This window comes from Cydia splendana, chromosome 15 (assembly GCF_910591565.1).
Source record: "Cydia splendana chromosome 15, ilCydSple1.2, whole genome shotgun sequence".
Lineage (NCBI taxonomy): Eukaryota > Metazoa > Arthropoda > Insecta > Lepidoptera > Tortricidae > Cydia > Cydia splendana.
This window is the reverse complement of record NC_085974.1, coordinates 16,988,749-17,008,002: the sequence shown is the minus strand read 5'-3', so window position 1 is coordinate 17,008,002 and position 19,254 is coordinate 16,988,749. Positions and strand designations below refer to the sequence as shown.

General features: G+C 39.7%; 1 protein-coding gene across 1 annotated transcript in view; it reads left to right on the top strand.

Annotated features, from left to right (window-relative positions):
- Positions 1–19,254, top strand: part of LOC134797793 (potassium voltage-gated channel protein Shaw-like) — a 404,836-nt gene that overhangs the window by 125,994 nt on the left and 259,588 nt on the right. The window contains exon 5 of the mRNA XM_063770162.1: positions 17,268–17,501. Within this exon, the coding sequence (XP_063626232.1) occupies positions 17,268–17,501 (234 nt within the window). The remainder of the gene's footprint in view (positions 1–17,267; positions 17,502–19,254) is intronic.

Below are 19,254 nucleotides of genomic sequence, written 5' to 3'. Positions count from 1 at the left end.
GCATGAGTTTTTTGAAACTTATTTACCTATCCGCAAAATATCATTAGAAATGTATTAGTCGCTTTTTGGTCAAAGAAAAAATTGTGAGGCTTAGTTTCCCCTCTGGATTGGAAGGTCAGATGGCAGAAGCTTTTGTAAAAATAAGTGCCTACGCCAATTCTTAGGATTAGTTGCTAAGCGGACCTCAGGCTCCCAACACACAGTACGAGTATACGTATGGTTTATTTATATATTTAAAACTAGCCAACTGTTTGAAATTATAAATGCAAGAGCGGTTCAAAGTGGTCAGTAAACTCCTAAAAGCTTTCGACAACTGCAGAAAACAAGATGGCGGGAGCATAAACTTTATCGCACTGTGAAATATAACTATCATTTTAGTTACAAAATACTTAACTACAGGTTGGCCGAAAAATAGGTTGACGTTTTATTTAATAAGGCATCATAAGTATGTTTTGTTTTGGATGAATGATTGTAGTTTTAAGATTTAACGATATTTTGTAAAGCGTAAAGGAGAAAATGTTCGTATAAATTCTTTGTCAACGAATTATAAAATTAATCACGTATGTTAGTGTTGAACGCTCTTTGGTGTGATTTATACGAATGCCGTTCGCCAGCCACGGCACTGTGCCATAATACTTATTCGTATACCTACAAAAAGAGTTACTTTCACCAAGAATTAGTCTGCAGCGATTTTGATAGCCCACGCAGTGCAAGTGTTATTTATACGTCATAATTTCATAGAAGTTTGACGTTTAAAATAACACTTGCACTACGTAGGTCATCGTTTTTAGTCTAACTCTAAATAAATTAGACTTTAGCTAAATAAAAATATAAATACCTGTTCTAATACATTTATCGAAAATCGATATTTCCAGCCATCCCAATTTCTTCGTAAATAAAATAATAACAAAACACCTTCAAAACTTTCACAAATGAAACCCGTATTTGTTTTATCCCCTTAGAGAAAACCCACGTATTTCTTCAGTTTTTGGCGTTAAACCCAACTAGCAAATCTATGTGCTATAATAGTTGAGAGCACGTTTTTATTTTCGCTTTTTGGTGCTATAAACGGTGTAAAAACAGTCGAATAAAAGTCCTGTAAGCGTTAACTCTACGCGAAAAAGGCGCACTTATACAGACAAAAAGTGTTATAAAACTCGAGTAAGCGCTGTATAAGAAGCAAATCGATGCTGTAAGAGTTGAGTAAAAGTGGATAAAAGCGTTTCTAGTGTTTTAATAGCAACGATAGTGCTTTTATTCGACTATTTGTTCTATAAACATTAGCAATTTACTATTACTCAGTGAAAGTGTTCTATAAAAGCAGCCGCACTCCTTTTTCTCAGCAAAAATGTTTCGTAAAAGTAGCCGAATTGCTTTTACTCGGCATTTTAAATGTGTAAGAGTGCAGTGAATGCTTTTATTCAACTAATATGTGCTAAAAACGATCTCAGGTAAGCGATTATATTTCAATTATTTGATTAAGTTTGAGGCCTAATCGTCTTCACGTGTCTAATAAAACAAAAAGGTACTTAAGTATTTAGTATTATTATTCTCTTTATTTATTTTTCGTCTTAAGTTAGGTTTGTTATAATATGAATATAAAAGTAAAATATAAAAAAAACACTTACAAAACAATAAAAAATACATATAAACACATTATAAAAAACCTAACCTAGGGTGCCGCCGGCAGCGGAGCTTGGCCCAAGCTGCCGGTGGTCAGGGCCGCAGAGTGAGGAACCGACGTACTATACGCGCCGTGTCCAATATTACCGCCTTCTGCATCTGACCCTTGATCCAACCACCCAGCGAGAGTCTCTCTAGGTGTTGGTCGAGACTCTTCGCTATGAGACCGTTCGCTGACACAACTATCGGAACAATGATCGTCGAGTCAACATCCCACATGGCGGTAATCTCGTGAGCTAAGTCTAGGTACTTGCTGGACTTGTCCTTCTCGGCCTTCACGAGATTCTCATCATGGGGGATGGTGACGTCGGCGAGCACGGCCCGGCGCTGCGATCGGTCTGCACGATGTCAGGCTTATTGGCGACAATAGTCCTGTCAGTGATGATAGATCGATCCCAATAGAGCGTGGCACGACCATTCTCGAGAACAGGCGCAGGTAAGTACTTGTAGGACGGTACTTCGCGGTCCACAAGGCCGTATAGAAGAGCAAGTTGCTGGTGAATAATCCTGGCTACGAGATTATGTCTGTGCAAGTACTCACCGTTAGCAAGATGAGAACAACCGGAAATGATATGCCTGAGTGACTCTCCGGGACGGCGGCATGCCCGACAAATGTCGACCGTACCGTCCTTCAGGATATATTTCCGATAGTTGTTCGTCATCATCACTTCGTCCGCAATTGCACAGGCAAAACCCTCGGTTTCTCCGAAGAGGTCCCCGAATCGTAACCAGTTCACCGACGCGAGCAGGTCCACATCGGGTCCCGTGAGGGCCTTGTAGAACCGCCCGTGTAGCGCCTTACTCTCTCATGCCGCCTTGCGATCCGCAGTACTTAGTACCACAGGTTTGCGCCAGTTCTCGTTTGCCAAGGAGAGCGGCGTGAGGTTCCTGTCTACTGCCACCACATCACGATGCATCCCACACTCGTTGTTAAGGAAATAATTCCTGAGATTGTACACCTCGCGGTTGTGGAGATCCTTGGCGTTTAGGAAGCCTCGGCCTCCACACTTCCGTGGGATGTACAATCTCATAACTGACGAGCGTGGGTGTAGCATGCGATGTGTGGTGAGCAGTGACCGGACCCTCCGATCCAGGGCGTCCAGCTCGGTCTGAGTCCACCTTAGTATGCCAAAGGAGTATGTGAGAAGAGGCATTACCCAGGCGTTGAAGGCGCGCACTTTGTTGCCTCCTGACAAAAGACTGTTAAGGACTTTTGTGAGCCGACTGAAAAAGCGCTCCTTCACCGACCGTCTAATACCCTCGTCCTCAATACCCAACGACTGTGACATACCAAGGTATTTATAGGTCTCTGATTCAGAGATAGACCTGAAAGACATTGTCTCAGAAAGTTGTAAATTTGTTGAATTTACAACCTTCCCCCGCTGTACATGCATAACCGCACATTTATCGACACCAAACTCCATGTTGATGGCACTACTGAAGACTTCGGTGGTTTTCAGTAGCTCCAACAAGCCTTGGGTATTTGGTGCAAATAATTTGAGGTCATCCATGTACAGAAGGTGAGAAATAACTTCACCCTCTCTCCGAAGCCGGCAACCTAGTCCCAAATCCTTCAGCAAGGTGCTGAGGGGATTCAGAGCTAGGCAGAACCATAGCGGACTCAGACTGTCGCCCTGAAATATTCCTCGCTCAATCCTTATAAAATCCTGTGGGCCAGGTCGGTCATCCCCGCCTCCTGGTTGACGAAGGACTGTGGTCCACTGCCCCATACACGCGCTTAGGAAGGCTCTCAAAGCTGCATCAACTTTGTACAGCTCTAAGACCCTCCCCAGCCATGAATGAGGCACCGAATCATAGGCCTTCTTGTAGTCAATCCAAGCGGCTGAGAGGGCCCCCTTGGTCCGCCGGATTTGTTGGCAGATGGTCATGTCTATGAGGAGGAGCTCTTTAGTACCACGGGACCCAACCCTACATCCATTTTGAGCAGAGGCCAAAATATTGTTTGCGACAATGTGCGCGTTGATTTTTGCTCTCAAAATGGATGTAATTATGGATTATTATTATTATTAAGTATTAAGTATTATTCAGAAAAAAATATCTTCATGGCTCAGCTCCCTTTCCTACGAGGACATAGAAGAACTTCTAAAAGTTGATAAATAACCACTTTTTACACATACATTTATATATATATACACACACACATTCACTAGCAAGAATTAACTTGATTGAGTCGCACGCTGATGGATAAGTTTAAATTTTATCTAGGTTAATTTATTTTTATTTTTATTATAATTTAAGATAGTTTTACAATTGTTTGGTGTCTTAATTCATTTATTGTAAAAATGTAAAAATAATTTCTGTTAGTAAGTATTTCCCCTTCCTTGGCTTTAAATTTCAATTGTATAAACTCACTTGAGTCTGGGTTACCTACGAGACAGGCTGAGCCTAGTGTAGGAACCAGAGCAACCTGATATAATATACTTCTTAGCTGAGGTACCTACACTTTGTCAATTGTACATAATTAGGATAATCTTAGCACCCCTGAAAATGTTTTTGTGTATTACCTACAATAAATTTTTATTTTTTTACTGCTGTCATCCATGACATTTATTTTTACCGTGATTGTGTACATAAGTTTTTACTATCTGTAAGTACACGTAATACAGTAAAACCTAGCGCGAAAAATACTTTTTTGATAAAACCAAAGGCGCCTGTTCATATATATTCATGGGCCGCCTATTTTCTTAAATTTCAATAATTAAATATTAATTAAAATAAGTAAAAATTTGCTTACACGATCTAGTTTCTGTTATAACTCATTAATTCGACTATAAGTCGAGTACCTGCGTTTACTGCTACACTTATAGCACATGATGTCGCCATGTTTATGGATTTATAGTCCGGTGGCCGACTGCATGAAATCCTACCTGATAAAAAAATAGAAAAATCCTACTCTGTAGGGGTAGCTGACTTTTAGCAGCTTCAACTGCTCTTGGTCGGCCGTGGCTTAACTTGGCAAATTTTGCGCAAATGGCAAAAAAGTGGTACAAATATTCATCAAAAAAACAAAAGTGGTCAGCTACATCCTGTGTTGGCAGGTTCCTGTGTCCGACCGAATTTGTGGTACCACGTGAGCTACAATTTACCTCATCGAAAAATAGAATGTCACTTGTATGGTAGGATAGCTGCCACTGACATTTTATTTTTAATGCGGACGGACTGCAAAAGCTTGACAGGCTAAGGTGAGGCCGACCAAGACATATGTCAACAAATTTAATGTAGGTATTACAATCAGTTGTTATGATTCTATTTTTCGATGAGGTAAATTGTAGCTGTCACGTGGTACCACAAATTTGGTCGGACACAGAAACCTGCCAACACAGGATGTAGCTGATCACTTTTGTTTTGCTGTCCTCAAAGGTAGCTATCCTACCATGCAAGTTTCATTCTATTATACGCTGGGGTTTTTTTTTGATGAATTTTTGTGCCATTTGCGCAAAATTTTCCTAATTAAGCCGCGGCCGACCAAGAGCAGTTGATGCTACTAAAAGTCAGCTACCCCTACAGAGTAGGATCATTCTATTTTTTTGTCAGGTAGGGTTTCATGCAGTTGGCCACCGGACTATATTGAAACGACAACATGGGTGACTTGTGCTGTTAATGTAGTTCAAAACTCTTTAAAAGTACTCTAAGCTGAATACATTTTGAATAAAACCTGTGAATACACTTCAGCTCCTATAACAGCGGTTTGAACCCCATTACCCGAATTATGATATAAGCGCGCTGTTACAGCAGCATTGTTGCCAAATGGTTATTGGATTGCTTTTAATAGGCTTTTATAGCAGCAGAGAAGAGAGTTGAGTAACAGTTGTATTAAAGCGCCTTATTCAGACAATTAGCTAATCTATAGCTGTTATATGATTTTAATAGAACAATTATGCTGAATAAAAGTGATTTAGTAGCGCTAACTCAGCATTTATTAAAAGGTGGAATAAAAGTGATAAAAGATAGTGCTATAAACGTTTATACGACATGATTATAGCACTATTTAGCGAAAATTGCTAAATAGTCGAGTTAACCGCTATTATACGATATATTGGTGTTTCAACAACCGTAACTCAATTCATACTCATTCATTCAATTCGTAACTGAATAAATCAATTCTTATACGACTATTTTGCTAGTTGGGAATGTATTCAGACTTTACGCACAAAATAAAAGAAATATAATATATTGTGGCGCAGGCAAATGAGAAATACTTGCTTTGTAAGTTTTTTTTATTTAAATTGGTAAGACGTCGTCGTTTTGTACTTATATGTCGTACCCTACGTTAAGCCGCGTAGCCATTAGAGGCAGCCTCGGGTCGAGCAGCCTCAACTTGAAGCAAACAGCCTCAGTTTGAGGATGCTCGCTCTGAGGCAAAGGCTCGAGGCACGTTGTGATCAGCTCGAGGCGAATCGCCTCAGCTTGATCCGCAACGCAAGTTTAAAGCCAAAACGCGTCGATCGTCTCCATCAAATGCACGGCTCGGACTGAGGCTCCTTAGAGCACGGTAAAAATACCGAAAAAATATGGCTCGGCTCGCGGCCACGAATTTGCTTCGTGTCGCGGCGAGCCTCAGGTTGAGCAAGCGTCTCCACTTGCGCGGCCTCGGGGCGAGGCAGCCGCTCGACCCGAGGCTTCCTCTAATGGATACGCGGCTTTACGTATTTCCCCTCCTGTACCGTAAAAGTATAAAACTTTGCCCTTTAACATAACTTTGCCCACCGCGTCACAGTTCGGTAAAAGCCAAATAATTTAAAAGTATTTCTACTACAATACTTACAATACTTTTTCTGAAGAAAGTGAAGAAACTGTTTCAGAAGAAAGTGTATCTGTAACTAGTTTTAAGTTATTTCGCTTATTCTAAACTGTGACGCGGTGGGCAAAGTTCTGTTAACGGGCAAAGTTTTATACTTTTACCCTTTCCTTGCTCCAGAAAGTGTATCTGTAAGTACTTTTCAGTTACTTCGCTTTTAATGAACTGTGACGCGGTGGGCAAAGTTATGTTAAACGGCAAAGTTTTATACTTTTACCCTTCCCTTGCTTCAGAAAGTGTATCTGTAACTACTTTTCAGTTACTTCGCTTTTAATGAACTGTGACGCGGTGGGCAAAGTTATGTTAAACGGCAAAGTTTTAAAATATGTACTTTTACGGTACATAATTATAAAATAGAACTAGTTACATATTTGATCACAAAAACATGCAGTTATTTAAAAATATTTTGTTTACCACGCCGGTGGCAAGCAAGAATACGGCCCGCCTGATAGTAAGCAGTCACCGTAGCAACACTGCAACACCAGAGATATTACATGCGCGTTGCCGACCCTTTAAAAACCTATACACTCCTTTTCTAAGAACCCCGTACTGTAGACCCTCGGGAAAACCTCGGCAGACAGCTCATTCCACAGCCGGATTCATATTATTGTTATTTATGGAAACTATTATGATATCCTAAACTCTAGGCCAGCATTTATTATACGCAGCTTTGTAGGTATTATGCCAAGTAATATAATATGCAATCAGTGTAGTTTACGCCCACATAAAGGACAGCTGGGCCCCAATATGAGGGAGAATCGTACCTACTCTTGAATATTAGGATCTTTGCATTAAATAAACGGGCTATGATTATAGGCAATATGGGGCATTATCTATGAAAAGGGACTTTATTGTCGATGGCGCTTACGCCGCACAGCGTCGCGCGCGCGGCATTGTATTTATAACGGACCATTCTTAATAATGGCGTAAGCGCCATCGACAATAAGGTCCCTTTTCATAGATAACGTCACATATAGAGGTACCGTATTGCTAATTCGGATACGGAGGTAGATTCTAATCTCAAAATTTGTTACGGATTTGACTGGTTTTGATACGACCCTGACAATAGTAATAGTAGTAGTAGTAAAACACTTTATTGTACAAAAAGAAACATAAAACATGAAAAACCAGACAAGAGCGAGTCGGAGTCGCCCGCCGAGGGTTCCGTACTATTTAGTATTTATTGTTATAGCGGCAACAGAAATACATCATCTGTGAAAATTTCAAATCTATTCTATCACGGTTCATGAGATACAGCCTGGTGACAGACAGACGGACGGATGGACAGACGGACTGACGGACAGACGGACAGTGGAGTCTTAGTAATGGGGTCCCGTTTTTACCCTTTGGGTACGGAACCCTAAAATACACACATCATTAGTACAAAGGCGAACTTATCCCTTTCAGGGATCTTCCAGTAAACCTTTGAGCAATTATTAGTCTTAGTGATTGGCGCGCATCTCACGACTTTTTCTTTATGTCATGTCAAAATAATATCAAAACCGTAACAAATCATCAAACCAGGATCGGACTCACGGGCAACTGTAGATTCCTTCGACAGTCACCGTTTTAATATAGTACAGTAGGTAGCATCCAAAATATCCAAATAGCTCGGTACGCCATACAAATATAATATGGTGTACAGAACTATTTGAATACTTTGGATGCAACCTACTATATGACCCTGACTGTACATAATTCACTGCCGAGGGTTATGCGGCAGATGGTACATTTGCCCGCAAAATTTCATTTAGCATCATAATTTTCACTTACTTGACGATAATCAAGTTAGTAACATTATAAATCTTTCCACTTAAGTCCAAATTACTCGGCCCTGTATTTCAGGACATTTCCAACTCGCCCCCAACTGGAAACACCCCCCTCCCCCCACCATCGTTGGAACGCTGCCAGTAATGACCTGCCTGGTAATTTAAAAAACATGCTGACTTTATATTTGAAACGAATTTTGAAACTTGAGAAAGAAGACAGTTTGAACTTAAATATAGGCTATGTAGCCACTTTATTAATCATCATCATCTTCGCGTTATCCCGGCTTTTTGCCACGGCTCATAGGATCCACTGGGCAACTAATCCCGAGTATTGGCGAAAGCGCTAGTTTTTACGAAAGCGACTGCCATCTGACCTTCCAACCCGGAGGGCAAACTAAGCCTTGTTGGGATTATATTGATGATCGACTCGATCGAGAGATTGGGATGTTGGGTAAATATCAAATGATATTTCGTACAAAAGTTTCGAAAAACTCATTGGTACGAGCCGGGGTTTATCCGCGACCTCCGGATTGAAAGTCGCACGCTCTTACCGCTAGGCCACTATAAGGCCGACCACTGACTAACAGTCCGCCGGACGACATCGGCCGGTCAGTTGTTCGGAACTGTCAAATTTTAGTTCTAACTGACAGGCCGATATCGTCCGGCGGCCTGTTAGTCAGTGGTCAGCTTAACGTAACCTAATTATGTTTGGGTTTGATATAATTGTCTTGATGAGTACTAATTGCCTGTTGAAAGAAAAGTACAGTCAGAGATAATAACTTTTTTTTTAACTTTGTACCTCCATTTTGGATTTCACGAGCCTATAAATGTCATGTAAAACGCCTGCTGGAACCCGTTCACAGGTGCAACAAATAAAATAAGCATATTGTAAAATCATAACAAATAATAGAGCCGCGAAGTTTGCCATCTAGTCTATAAAATACAAAGCAATTTACTTATATGGGGCCTAATACATTCCACGACTCTTCTCTTTCCGAACAGACTTTATATATGATACAAAGAGAAATCACGGAGTAATAAAATATAAAATACGATAAATAAGGCGAACGTTTCCTATTATTGGATATGTTGCCAGCACAATCGAGTTATTACCCAATAGAAATAAACCGCTTTGAGGTATAATCAAATGTAGGTTCAAAGATAAGCTAAGTAACAAACGGTAGAAATATAATATAGATTTAAAATTAGATGAAACTGTATTTAGAATAAGTAATTCTTAATGATAAGTACAGGCAGGACATAACAAAGCACGTCTCTAGCAACTTGCACACCAAGGCTCAAGACAGAGAGAGTTGGCACAAACTGGGAGAGGCCTTTACTCACGAGGAGGTCCGCTCAAATTCAAATAAAAAGTATATGTATAAATTGTATTATACAAATATTAAAAAAGTTATATGTAACCTTAGTTTGTAAACTTTAGTTAGTAATGAGTTGGAATAAAAGGCTTTTTTATTTTTACAGGCGGGTACAAAAATACGTTGACAAAAAATCTTACTTACTTATACAAATTATACAAAATGTCATTATTAAAATGACTACGAGTATCATACAAAAAACGCATATGTTCAAAATGTTCCCATTTTCGATTTTAGTAGCCTATTTCCTGTTAAATGTTTGAGTTTTGACTTTGAGTTTGCCGTTAGGTGACGAAAATCTTTGCTGCTATCAGATAACCTATTTCATTTGGCCGGTTAATTTTCTACTAGTTTTATTTTAATTTTATTTTCATTGAATAAAACATCTTATTATACGTGTGTGAGAAGTGTAAAAAAATACTAAGATAAGCCTAACGCCATTATAATTCCAATGAAGAAAACTTAAAGCATTTCAAAGGCAAATCCCAAGCCAACCCAGCCGTGAAAGGTATTAACTTTTCTATAGAATTCTTCTGAATTTCTCACAATACTTTAACGGATATTCTGTAGAACATAATTCTTGGTCAGAGAGCTGTTACATCAATCATCGCATTATGGCGTAGTTTTTGGGTTCAAGAGAAGAGCGTGGGCGTAAATGTTAGAATGTTATTTTTCGGAACAGGTTAAATGTTACCTATCAGTCTTCTTCAACTTTTTTCATCACGATTGTTCGAAAAAAATCTTATTTCAAGCTGATACTGATGGTACTGATGATGATAGTTATGGATTCTGAAAAAAAGCTTTTTAGCGTTCCGTACCCAAAGGGTAAAAACGGGACCCTAATATTACTAAAACTCCCCTGTCCGTCCGTCTGTCCGTCTGTCTGTCACCAGACTGTATCTCATGAACCGTGACTAGGCAGATGAAATTTTCACAGATTATGTATTTCTGTTACCGCTATAACAACAGATATTAAAAACAGAATATAATAAATATTTAAGTGGGTCTCCCATACAACAAACGTGATTTTTTTGCCGTTTGTTTCGTAGTAGTACGGAACCCTACCACAGACCCTACCCTACGTGCGCGAGTCCGACTCGCACTTGGCCGATTTTTTAAATTATGACACTAATTCATACGAACAAAGTAGGTATAAATTATTTTTACTGTCCGTTTTTTTATTTTTTATTAGCCTGGTTAAGTGTCCCACTGCTGGGCAAAGGCCTCCCCTCGCTTCCTCCACTCAACCCTGTCTTTTGTAGTTTCCCGCCAATCCGGATAAAATGCGTCCAAGTCGTCCCGCCATCTCCTTTTCGGTCTGTCTGCACTCCGGCTAGCACCATCTATGGTGTTCCGTGGGTCCCACTCAGTAACCATTTTGACCCACCTTTCAGGGTGCATGCGGCAGACATGTCCAGCCCAGTCCCACTTAAGCTTAGCGGTCTTGACACCTACATCTACAACTCTAGTTCTGGAGCGCAGTTCCGTGTCTCTGATTCTATCAGTCCTGCGAACACCCAGTATACTGCGCTCCATCGCTCGGTGTGCAAACCTTGAGTTTGGACTTTAAAGCCTCAGTCAATGACCACGTCTGAGCACCATAGGTGCTGGAGGAGAATGTTACGCGTTCCTTGGACAGCCCGCCGTACGAATGTGTCTATCCTACGCGAAGTGGGAATCACCCTGAGACTATCGACGATCTGTCTACGCAGAATCTTTGACTTCTTCGGTCACGTAGCCAGAAGACGCGACACTCTGGAGAAAATGCTGGTGACAGGAAAAAAAGAGGGATATTGAAGAGGAAGAAGTCCTATGCGATGGACTGATCAAATCAGTGACAACTCCGGCAAGAAAGTTCACGAGGCCATTCACACTGCCGAAGACCAAAACACGTGGAAAGCAATCGTTCGAAAAGTAATTTATAGAGGTCACGACCCTCAGCTATGAGGAATACGATTCAAGGAGGAGGAGCACCATAGGTTAGGATAGGCAGGATACACATGTCGATGAGTTTGCGCTTGAGACACAGGGGAAGGTCACCCTTCAATAGCGCCTTCATGGACCAGAAGCTCTTCCAGGCGTTATCGATACGCCTATTGATTTCTATGGTTTGCCTGTTTTCGAAGGAAGCTATCTGGCCCAAGTAAATGTACTCATCAACATACTGTATATCCTGCCCATCTACCGTGACCCTATGTTTTGCTCTGTTGGTCCCATGGTCTAATAAAACATGGTCTTCTCTTCCCAGAGTGACAGGGGCCTACGTAACAATAAAATGTTACATGGGTACATTATACCTATGGTTAATAAATTAAAATATTTCTTTATAATTTTATAATTTTCATTTATATGTATTTTATCTTAAATTTTACAATAACACTTCATTTTTAATTATTCGTTAGCAATATCTTCCGATTCACGAAATAAATTTCAGACGTTCGGGTAATTCTGTTTACACCACTGGCAACACAGGATAGCGCTCTCACATTTGACAATTCGGATTTAGATTACTTCATGCCCTGACCGTCATCCTTGTCGAACGCGTGTTAATTGTTATTTCCTTCTTGCTCAGTGTCAGCAATCGCAGTGTTTTCCAAACTTTTCACGTCGTAAGCTTGGTAATTAATGTGTAACTGTGAATTCGTTTTTCAAACGTTTGTCTTGCATAGATAAATAAAGTTTAATTTAATACATTAGATTTGTTTTATTTTACTATGTTTCTACATGAATAACTTAAAATTAATGCCGTTAAAATAATTTTCACCGTTGGTTAAAATTCTCCCACATTTTAAAGTTTGAGAACCTGTAAACAGCATGATGACGTAGGCCCGTGTCAGTTATGTCATACGCGAATCTCGGAAGAGAGTACCAGGCGGAGTATATTATTATACCATGGTTGGTCCGTTTACCAATGAAAAATGAAAACCATGCCAGTCATACCACTAACACCCATGATATAAAATAAACGAGACGACACGATACGATGAAAATAAGCCATATATATTTGCCACAGACCAATTTTAATCACTTCCTTCTTCCTCGCGTTATCCCGGCATTTTGCCACGGCTCATGAGAGCCTGGGGGTCCGCTTGACAACTAATCCCATGATTTGACGTAGGCACTAGTTTTTATGAAAGCGACTGCCATCTGACCTTCCAACCCATAGGGGAAACTAGGCCTTATTGGGATTAGTCCGGTTTCCTCACGATGTTTTCCTTCACCGAAAAGCGACTGGCAAATATCAAATGATATTTCGTACATAAGTTCCGAAAAACTCATTGGTACGAGCCGGGGTTTGAACTCGCGACCTCCGGATTGAAAGTAGCACGCTCTTACCGCTAGGCCGCCAGCGCTTTAACCAATTTTAATCACTACACTTTATAAAACAAAGTCCCCGGCCGCGTCTGTCTGTGTGTAAGTAGATATGATCGCAATAAACTCAAAATCTACTGAACTGATTTTCATGCGGTTTTCACCTATCAATAGAGTGATTCTTGAGGAAGGTTCAGATGTATAATTTGTTACGGTTTTGTACACGTGAGAAGCCGGGGCGGATCGCTGGTAAATACTTAATATAAAATCTCTCATATTTTAGACCAAAAACACCGGTATAAATGTCAAAGTAATATGATGACGGTGATGACGTGCAAATATTTAGCCGAGGCCGCGCCAAACCCGTAGCCGATTTCCATAAATAAAATATTATCTTATTTATTAGTAGGCGTGTTAAGAAAATGAAGCCTATCTGATATTCAGAGATAAATTGAGGTTTCCATGAAAATGTGATTGGATATTATGGGTATGAAGAATGTTCTTTTTTCGATAAATAATAACGTGTTATTTGGTGAGTCTACAGGGATAAATGTATGGAAATTTAGGTTTGTCTTTCTCATTTGCAATGTAGAATACAATATATATTTAATTGAATGAATCCTCATACTGTACAACCAAAAGTAGGAATCTGCTTGAGAGTGAAAATATCCTACAGACTGCGCCACTTATGTACTTTCATTGAGCTACTATTCAAAAAGGAAAGGAGAAGAACAATACTTATTATCATAAGCGCGAGCGTGATGTTTTGTGTTAAGTGTCATTTTGTATGGGATTTGGAGTTTCCAAAACGTCCCGCAAACGCGAACGTTTCCATACGTAACGCAAACGCGAACACTCGTCACGTTATCGAATAAAATTTACACTAGGCGTTCAGAGTAATATACCCAACCACGCAATCATATACATAAATATATTCTGAATAGAAAACGTCTCAGATTGGAACGATTTGGTATTTGGAAAGGTTCTTAAGGAGCAATCAGCGGGCGGAGATGATCAATTAAGCGGATTTGCTCCGAGCGGTTGGAGTGTAGATAACGGTGTTTGATAATGTTTATTTATTACTTTATCTGTGAAATTAACAAAGTGATTTATTTATTTGGAATTTATGTCAAGAAAGTATTTATGAGTTACAGTTATTAAGCATGAAACGATTCGAGAAATACTAATAAAGTAATATTATATGTCAACTTTATTCATCTATTTCATATGAGTATTAAACGTTAAACGTGATGAAAATAATGCTGTCGTAATTTTGTCGGAGGGGTATTAGAACTCGAAGAGATCCTCAAAGGGATAAGTTCGCCTTTGTACCTACTTCTTACTTTATTGTATGTAATTTCATATGTCTTTTTGTACGATAAAGAATTTACTACTACGACTATTACAGTAGCCGTAGGTACCATGAGTTGTAACTTGACGTTTACGTTAGTGACTACGTAAACTCGATGGCAGTCTATCTCGCTCGCATTGATGTAGTGGCGCGAATGGTACGATAGAGACGATATGCGAGCGAGTTGACGCATTCGCTAACGTCAATATCAAATGCCAACTTGTGGTAATGGTAATGGCAGGTATCCAGATGTCTTTGCAATAACCTAAACTCATTGTCCACCCAAACTTCAATCCATAGACCGGTATACTGTTCACTTTTTCTACAATAGTCCAAATGCCTGTTGAGACCGGTTCATGGGTGTCTAATGTTGCGTCTGTGAACGGGATCCAGCAGGCGTTCTACATGACATTAAATCTCTCCAAAGTGCACAAGGTGGACTGACGACCTGGTAAAGGTCGCGGGAGTCCGCTGAATGCGGGTGGCGCAAGACTGGTCGTTGTGACACTCTTTGGGGGAGGCCTATGTCCAGCAGTGGACGTCCTCTGGCTGATATGATGATGATGATGATGATGATGATGATGATGAAGATGATGATGATGATGATGAAAGTGCCTCTACGTGTTGGATCTATATCCCCACGCAAGCCTATCAAAAGACCGGGATTCTGGCCCGTGAAATCCAAAATGGAGAAACAAGTAGACTAAATATAAATAAGTCTGTGTTTTGAAAGTACCATAAAAATCCTACAAAAACGCAATTCGCTGAAATATGTTTTTAATAAAAAGCCTTTATAAACAGTAAATAAGAGCCTCTTGAAACAATAGCCTTCATTTTTCTCTGCCCTCTATTTGCTTTGCGGCAACTGAATTATTTGATCAAACACAATTTGACCTATAATATTATTGTTTGGCCCAAACGTTTTTCTATTGATTTATTAATATGTCATTGATATTTTATTGAGTTATTGTTGCTTTTGTTTATTTTGCCAACTGACTTTGTTAGGAATTGTTTTATGTTGCTGATATATTTTGCACTCAAAACTATGACATTTACCTAACCTATTTTGACTGCACAATCACTAAAATAATTAACTACAAAATTTTTACTCCGCTTTAACGAAACTCCATTTAAAATAGTTCATTTTGAGCCTGTTTGAGAGTGGCTTATAATGACTGGATTCCTCCAAAAAAGACTTTGTCATCAATTTAAATAAGAAGATGATACTTTTTAGGGTTCCGTACCCAAAGGGTAAAAACGGGACCCTATTACTAAGACTCCACTGCCCGTCTGTCTGTCTGTCACCAGACTATCTCATGAACCTAACACATTTTCACGATTTCAGAGATGATGCATTTCTATTGCCGCTATAACGACAAATACTAAAAACAAAATCAAATAAATATTTAAGTCGGACTCCCACACAACAATAGTGATTTTTTGTCGTGTTTTGCGTTATGGTACGGAACCCTCCGTGCGCGAGTCCAACTCGCACTTGGCCGGTTTTATTCTACTCCAGCACTTCTATTTGTCAATTAAATGACTGCTAGAGTAAGACCAAGATATGCCTGCAACGATTTTGATAGCACACGCATTGTTATTTTACGTCATAATTTCATAGAAGTTTGACGTTGAAAATAACACTTGCACTGCGTGTGCTAACAAAATCGTTGCAGGTTACCAAATTATACACCTAAACCTTCATATTCATATTCATATTCGTATTCATATTCTTTATTTGTATTGATCATACATTGTCACAGATGCGTAATTTACATTATTTTTATACAATAGGTATGTGAGAAATATATACAATTAAAAGTAGGTATCATTGTAAAGATTGGAAAAATAATAATAATTAAATTGACAATAAAATAGTTATACCCCGTTCCAATACGTTGGAATAATAATAATAGCTTTCCATTTAACATTCGTTAGCCTTCTAGGAATTCCTTGACCGAAAACGCCTTTTGAATCAGGAAACACTTAAGTTTTTTTATAAAAATGAGATCTGAAGCAACATCCTTTATATTGATCGGTAACCTGTTACAGATCACTCCTCCTCAAGGATCACTCTATTGATAGGTGAAAACCGCACGAAAATCCGTTCAGTAGTTTTTGAGTTTATCGCGAACAAACATACAAACACACAAACAGACAGACGCATCGGGGGACTTTTGTTTTATAAGGTAGTGATGTCTCTGATTGTTTTTTTTCTAACAAATATGATTGTTAAAAAGAGATACCAACATATTTCACAAGCTTTTATAAAACGCAACTCTGTTTTCGCCATTTGAGCAAAGCATTATTGCGACGCTATTTAAGAGATATTGCCCGGTGTTGCAATGTCTAGTCACACTTCTAAATTGCTTTTTGGAACTAGGTACAAGTTAGTTTAATAATATTTCAGACGCTAAGAAAATGCAACCCATTTTAGAAACTCAAACTTCATATGAAACCATTGTATCTTAGAAGCAAAGATAAGATTGAAATTCTCACAAGTAAGGTATTCTACATTTAGATACTTGTGAGAATTTCAAGCTTTGCTTTGGGTACAGATTGGACTTCGGCCTTGCATTGATGCGCACCGCAAAGGGACTTTTTGGGCCTTCGGCTATAAGGCCATAAGGCACAAGGGCACGCAGTACACGTCGCTCACTCGCTCTAGACCTTGCTCCGGTCGAGCATCCTCAAAACGGATCAAAAAATATGTTTTGCAATTCTTACGCGAATAACAATACAATACTCTTAATTGCACACCTCACGCAGTTTACAATACATGTACAGAAACAAATAAAGACAACTGGATAGAGGTAACAACAGGTGGTCTAATCGCTTAAGAGTCATCTCTTCCAGACAACCTTTAAGTAGCGTAGACAGTAAAATTAGAATATGCAATAGGTGGTGCAAATAACCCGGTTTGAATAATTTTAAATCACTATTTTCTGTTGTTCCAGGTGATATCCGCCCTTTCCGTCTTCTTTATCTGCGTGTCAGTCCTCTGCTTCTGCCTCAAGACCCACCCTGACCTTCGAGTGGCTTTGGTCCTGCCAGTGGAGAACAGCTCCCTGGAGACGGCTATGGTGGAGAGTCAGCCTTGGCTGAATCATGGGCAGCCGCATGTGGCTTTCTTCTATATCGAGCTGGTGTGTAACGTGTGGTTCACCGTCGAGCTTCTAGTTCGATCTGTGGTAAGTAATTAAGTAGTTTAACAAATTCAGACACACCATAGAAGATTCGCGACGATATATCGCCCATTAGATAGATAGACTACCCTTCTGGTCTCCTGTACCTAATTCGGCCTTCAGCCTCGCACGAATGCTCGTCGCGATAGGCCGCATCAGGCCTCCCACCTTATGATCGAAGCTCAGTCGAACCTCTTAGTGTTAGATAGACTACTTGTCAGTAGAAAAAGGCGTGCAATTCAAAAATTTTCTACAGGAGATCAACCCTACGCGCCTACATTTTTTAAATTTGGCGCCTTTTTGAAGTGAAAGCTTCTTTAGCGGCGCTGTGCACTTTTTGTGATGGGGAAAAAATGTTAAGCTCGCGACAGGTCACGTGACCGTAAGATTCGTAAGACGTAAGACGGACACCTGACCTGATCGAAAAACTGTTACAATGTCATTGAGTTTTCACTTCTGTCTGCACTCCCGTTGTTTTTTTTATTGACAAACGGGCTGTGCATCTAAGCGCCAAAGAACCAATACAATAATCATTGTCGACTTTCGTCACTGAAAATAACTAGTAACTTATTTAGTGCAGTTTACCTTTATTTTATTACTAGCTGTGCCCGCGGCTCCGCCCGCGTGGAATTCGGTCTGTATCAGTAAGCGGCTAATTTCTAATCCTAATTTCTCTCCCTCTCCCCTGGAGGCGGAACTTGAAGTAGGTAAAGTTGACAGATGGATATGCTAGAGGACTGTAGTCCAGATAAAATATTTTACAATTAGGTACCACTAAATAAAACTACACTCCAAAGTCAATAGTTTTTTCGCCCTTATTCAAATTTTACACGTGATTTAAACGACAGAGTAGGTAGTAGGTGTATATCGGACGATACAGTAAGCCGTAAGGTATAAGCGCGCGAGCGAAAGCGAAGCGGCCTGCCTGTGGCTAGACCGCCACTCACCGTGGTCTTCTTCAGACTCCTGAGGAAGACACGTGCCCCTTGTAACCTCAATGCGTTGCGAGACTTTCGGGAATAATTCGATTGTTTTCGGGAATGCATGGTAATGCGTATAAAATGCGAGTCCCAAATCATTTGACTCCGCAAACGACCAGTCCCGGATTAAGATATCTTGATGCCCTAAGCATTTCTAGACCATGGTGCCCCCTCTCCCTAGGGTCATCAAGATTACATTGAATTTTTTTGGTAAATTGAGTGACGTTCATTGCCGCATTACAGCTGAGAATGGAAATTAATCACATCATTTTATCACGACAATTGACAGTGCCGCAGCAGTAACGTTGCAACAGGGGACCTAATGCTGCAGCAGTCGCCACCCGAATGTCACCTTTATCTAGGGTTGCCAACCGTACTATATTATATAGTATTGTACTATATTTTGGCTCTCTGTACTATATACTTTTGGAAAAATATATAGTACGCTAAAATACTATATTTCCGATTAAACGAATATTACACTCATGTTTAATATTTTATCTGAAAGTACTATATTTTTTTGGAATGTACTATATTTTTATTCCTTATTCTGGAAAATACTATATTGCACCAAAAAAAAGTTGACAACCCTACCTTTATCACATCTTAGAATGTCATTGTAAACGCGAGCGAAGCGAGCGCGAAAATTTTTCGATATAAAAACGCAATTTTATAGACAGTTGTAAATTTTTACTTTTAGTATGGAAATCAGTCACATCATTTTATCACGCAAATTGACAGTGCTACAGCAGTAACGTTGCAACGGAGTAATGCTGCTG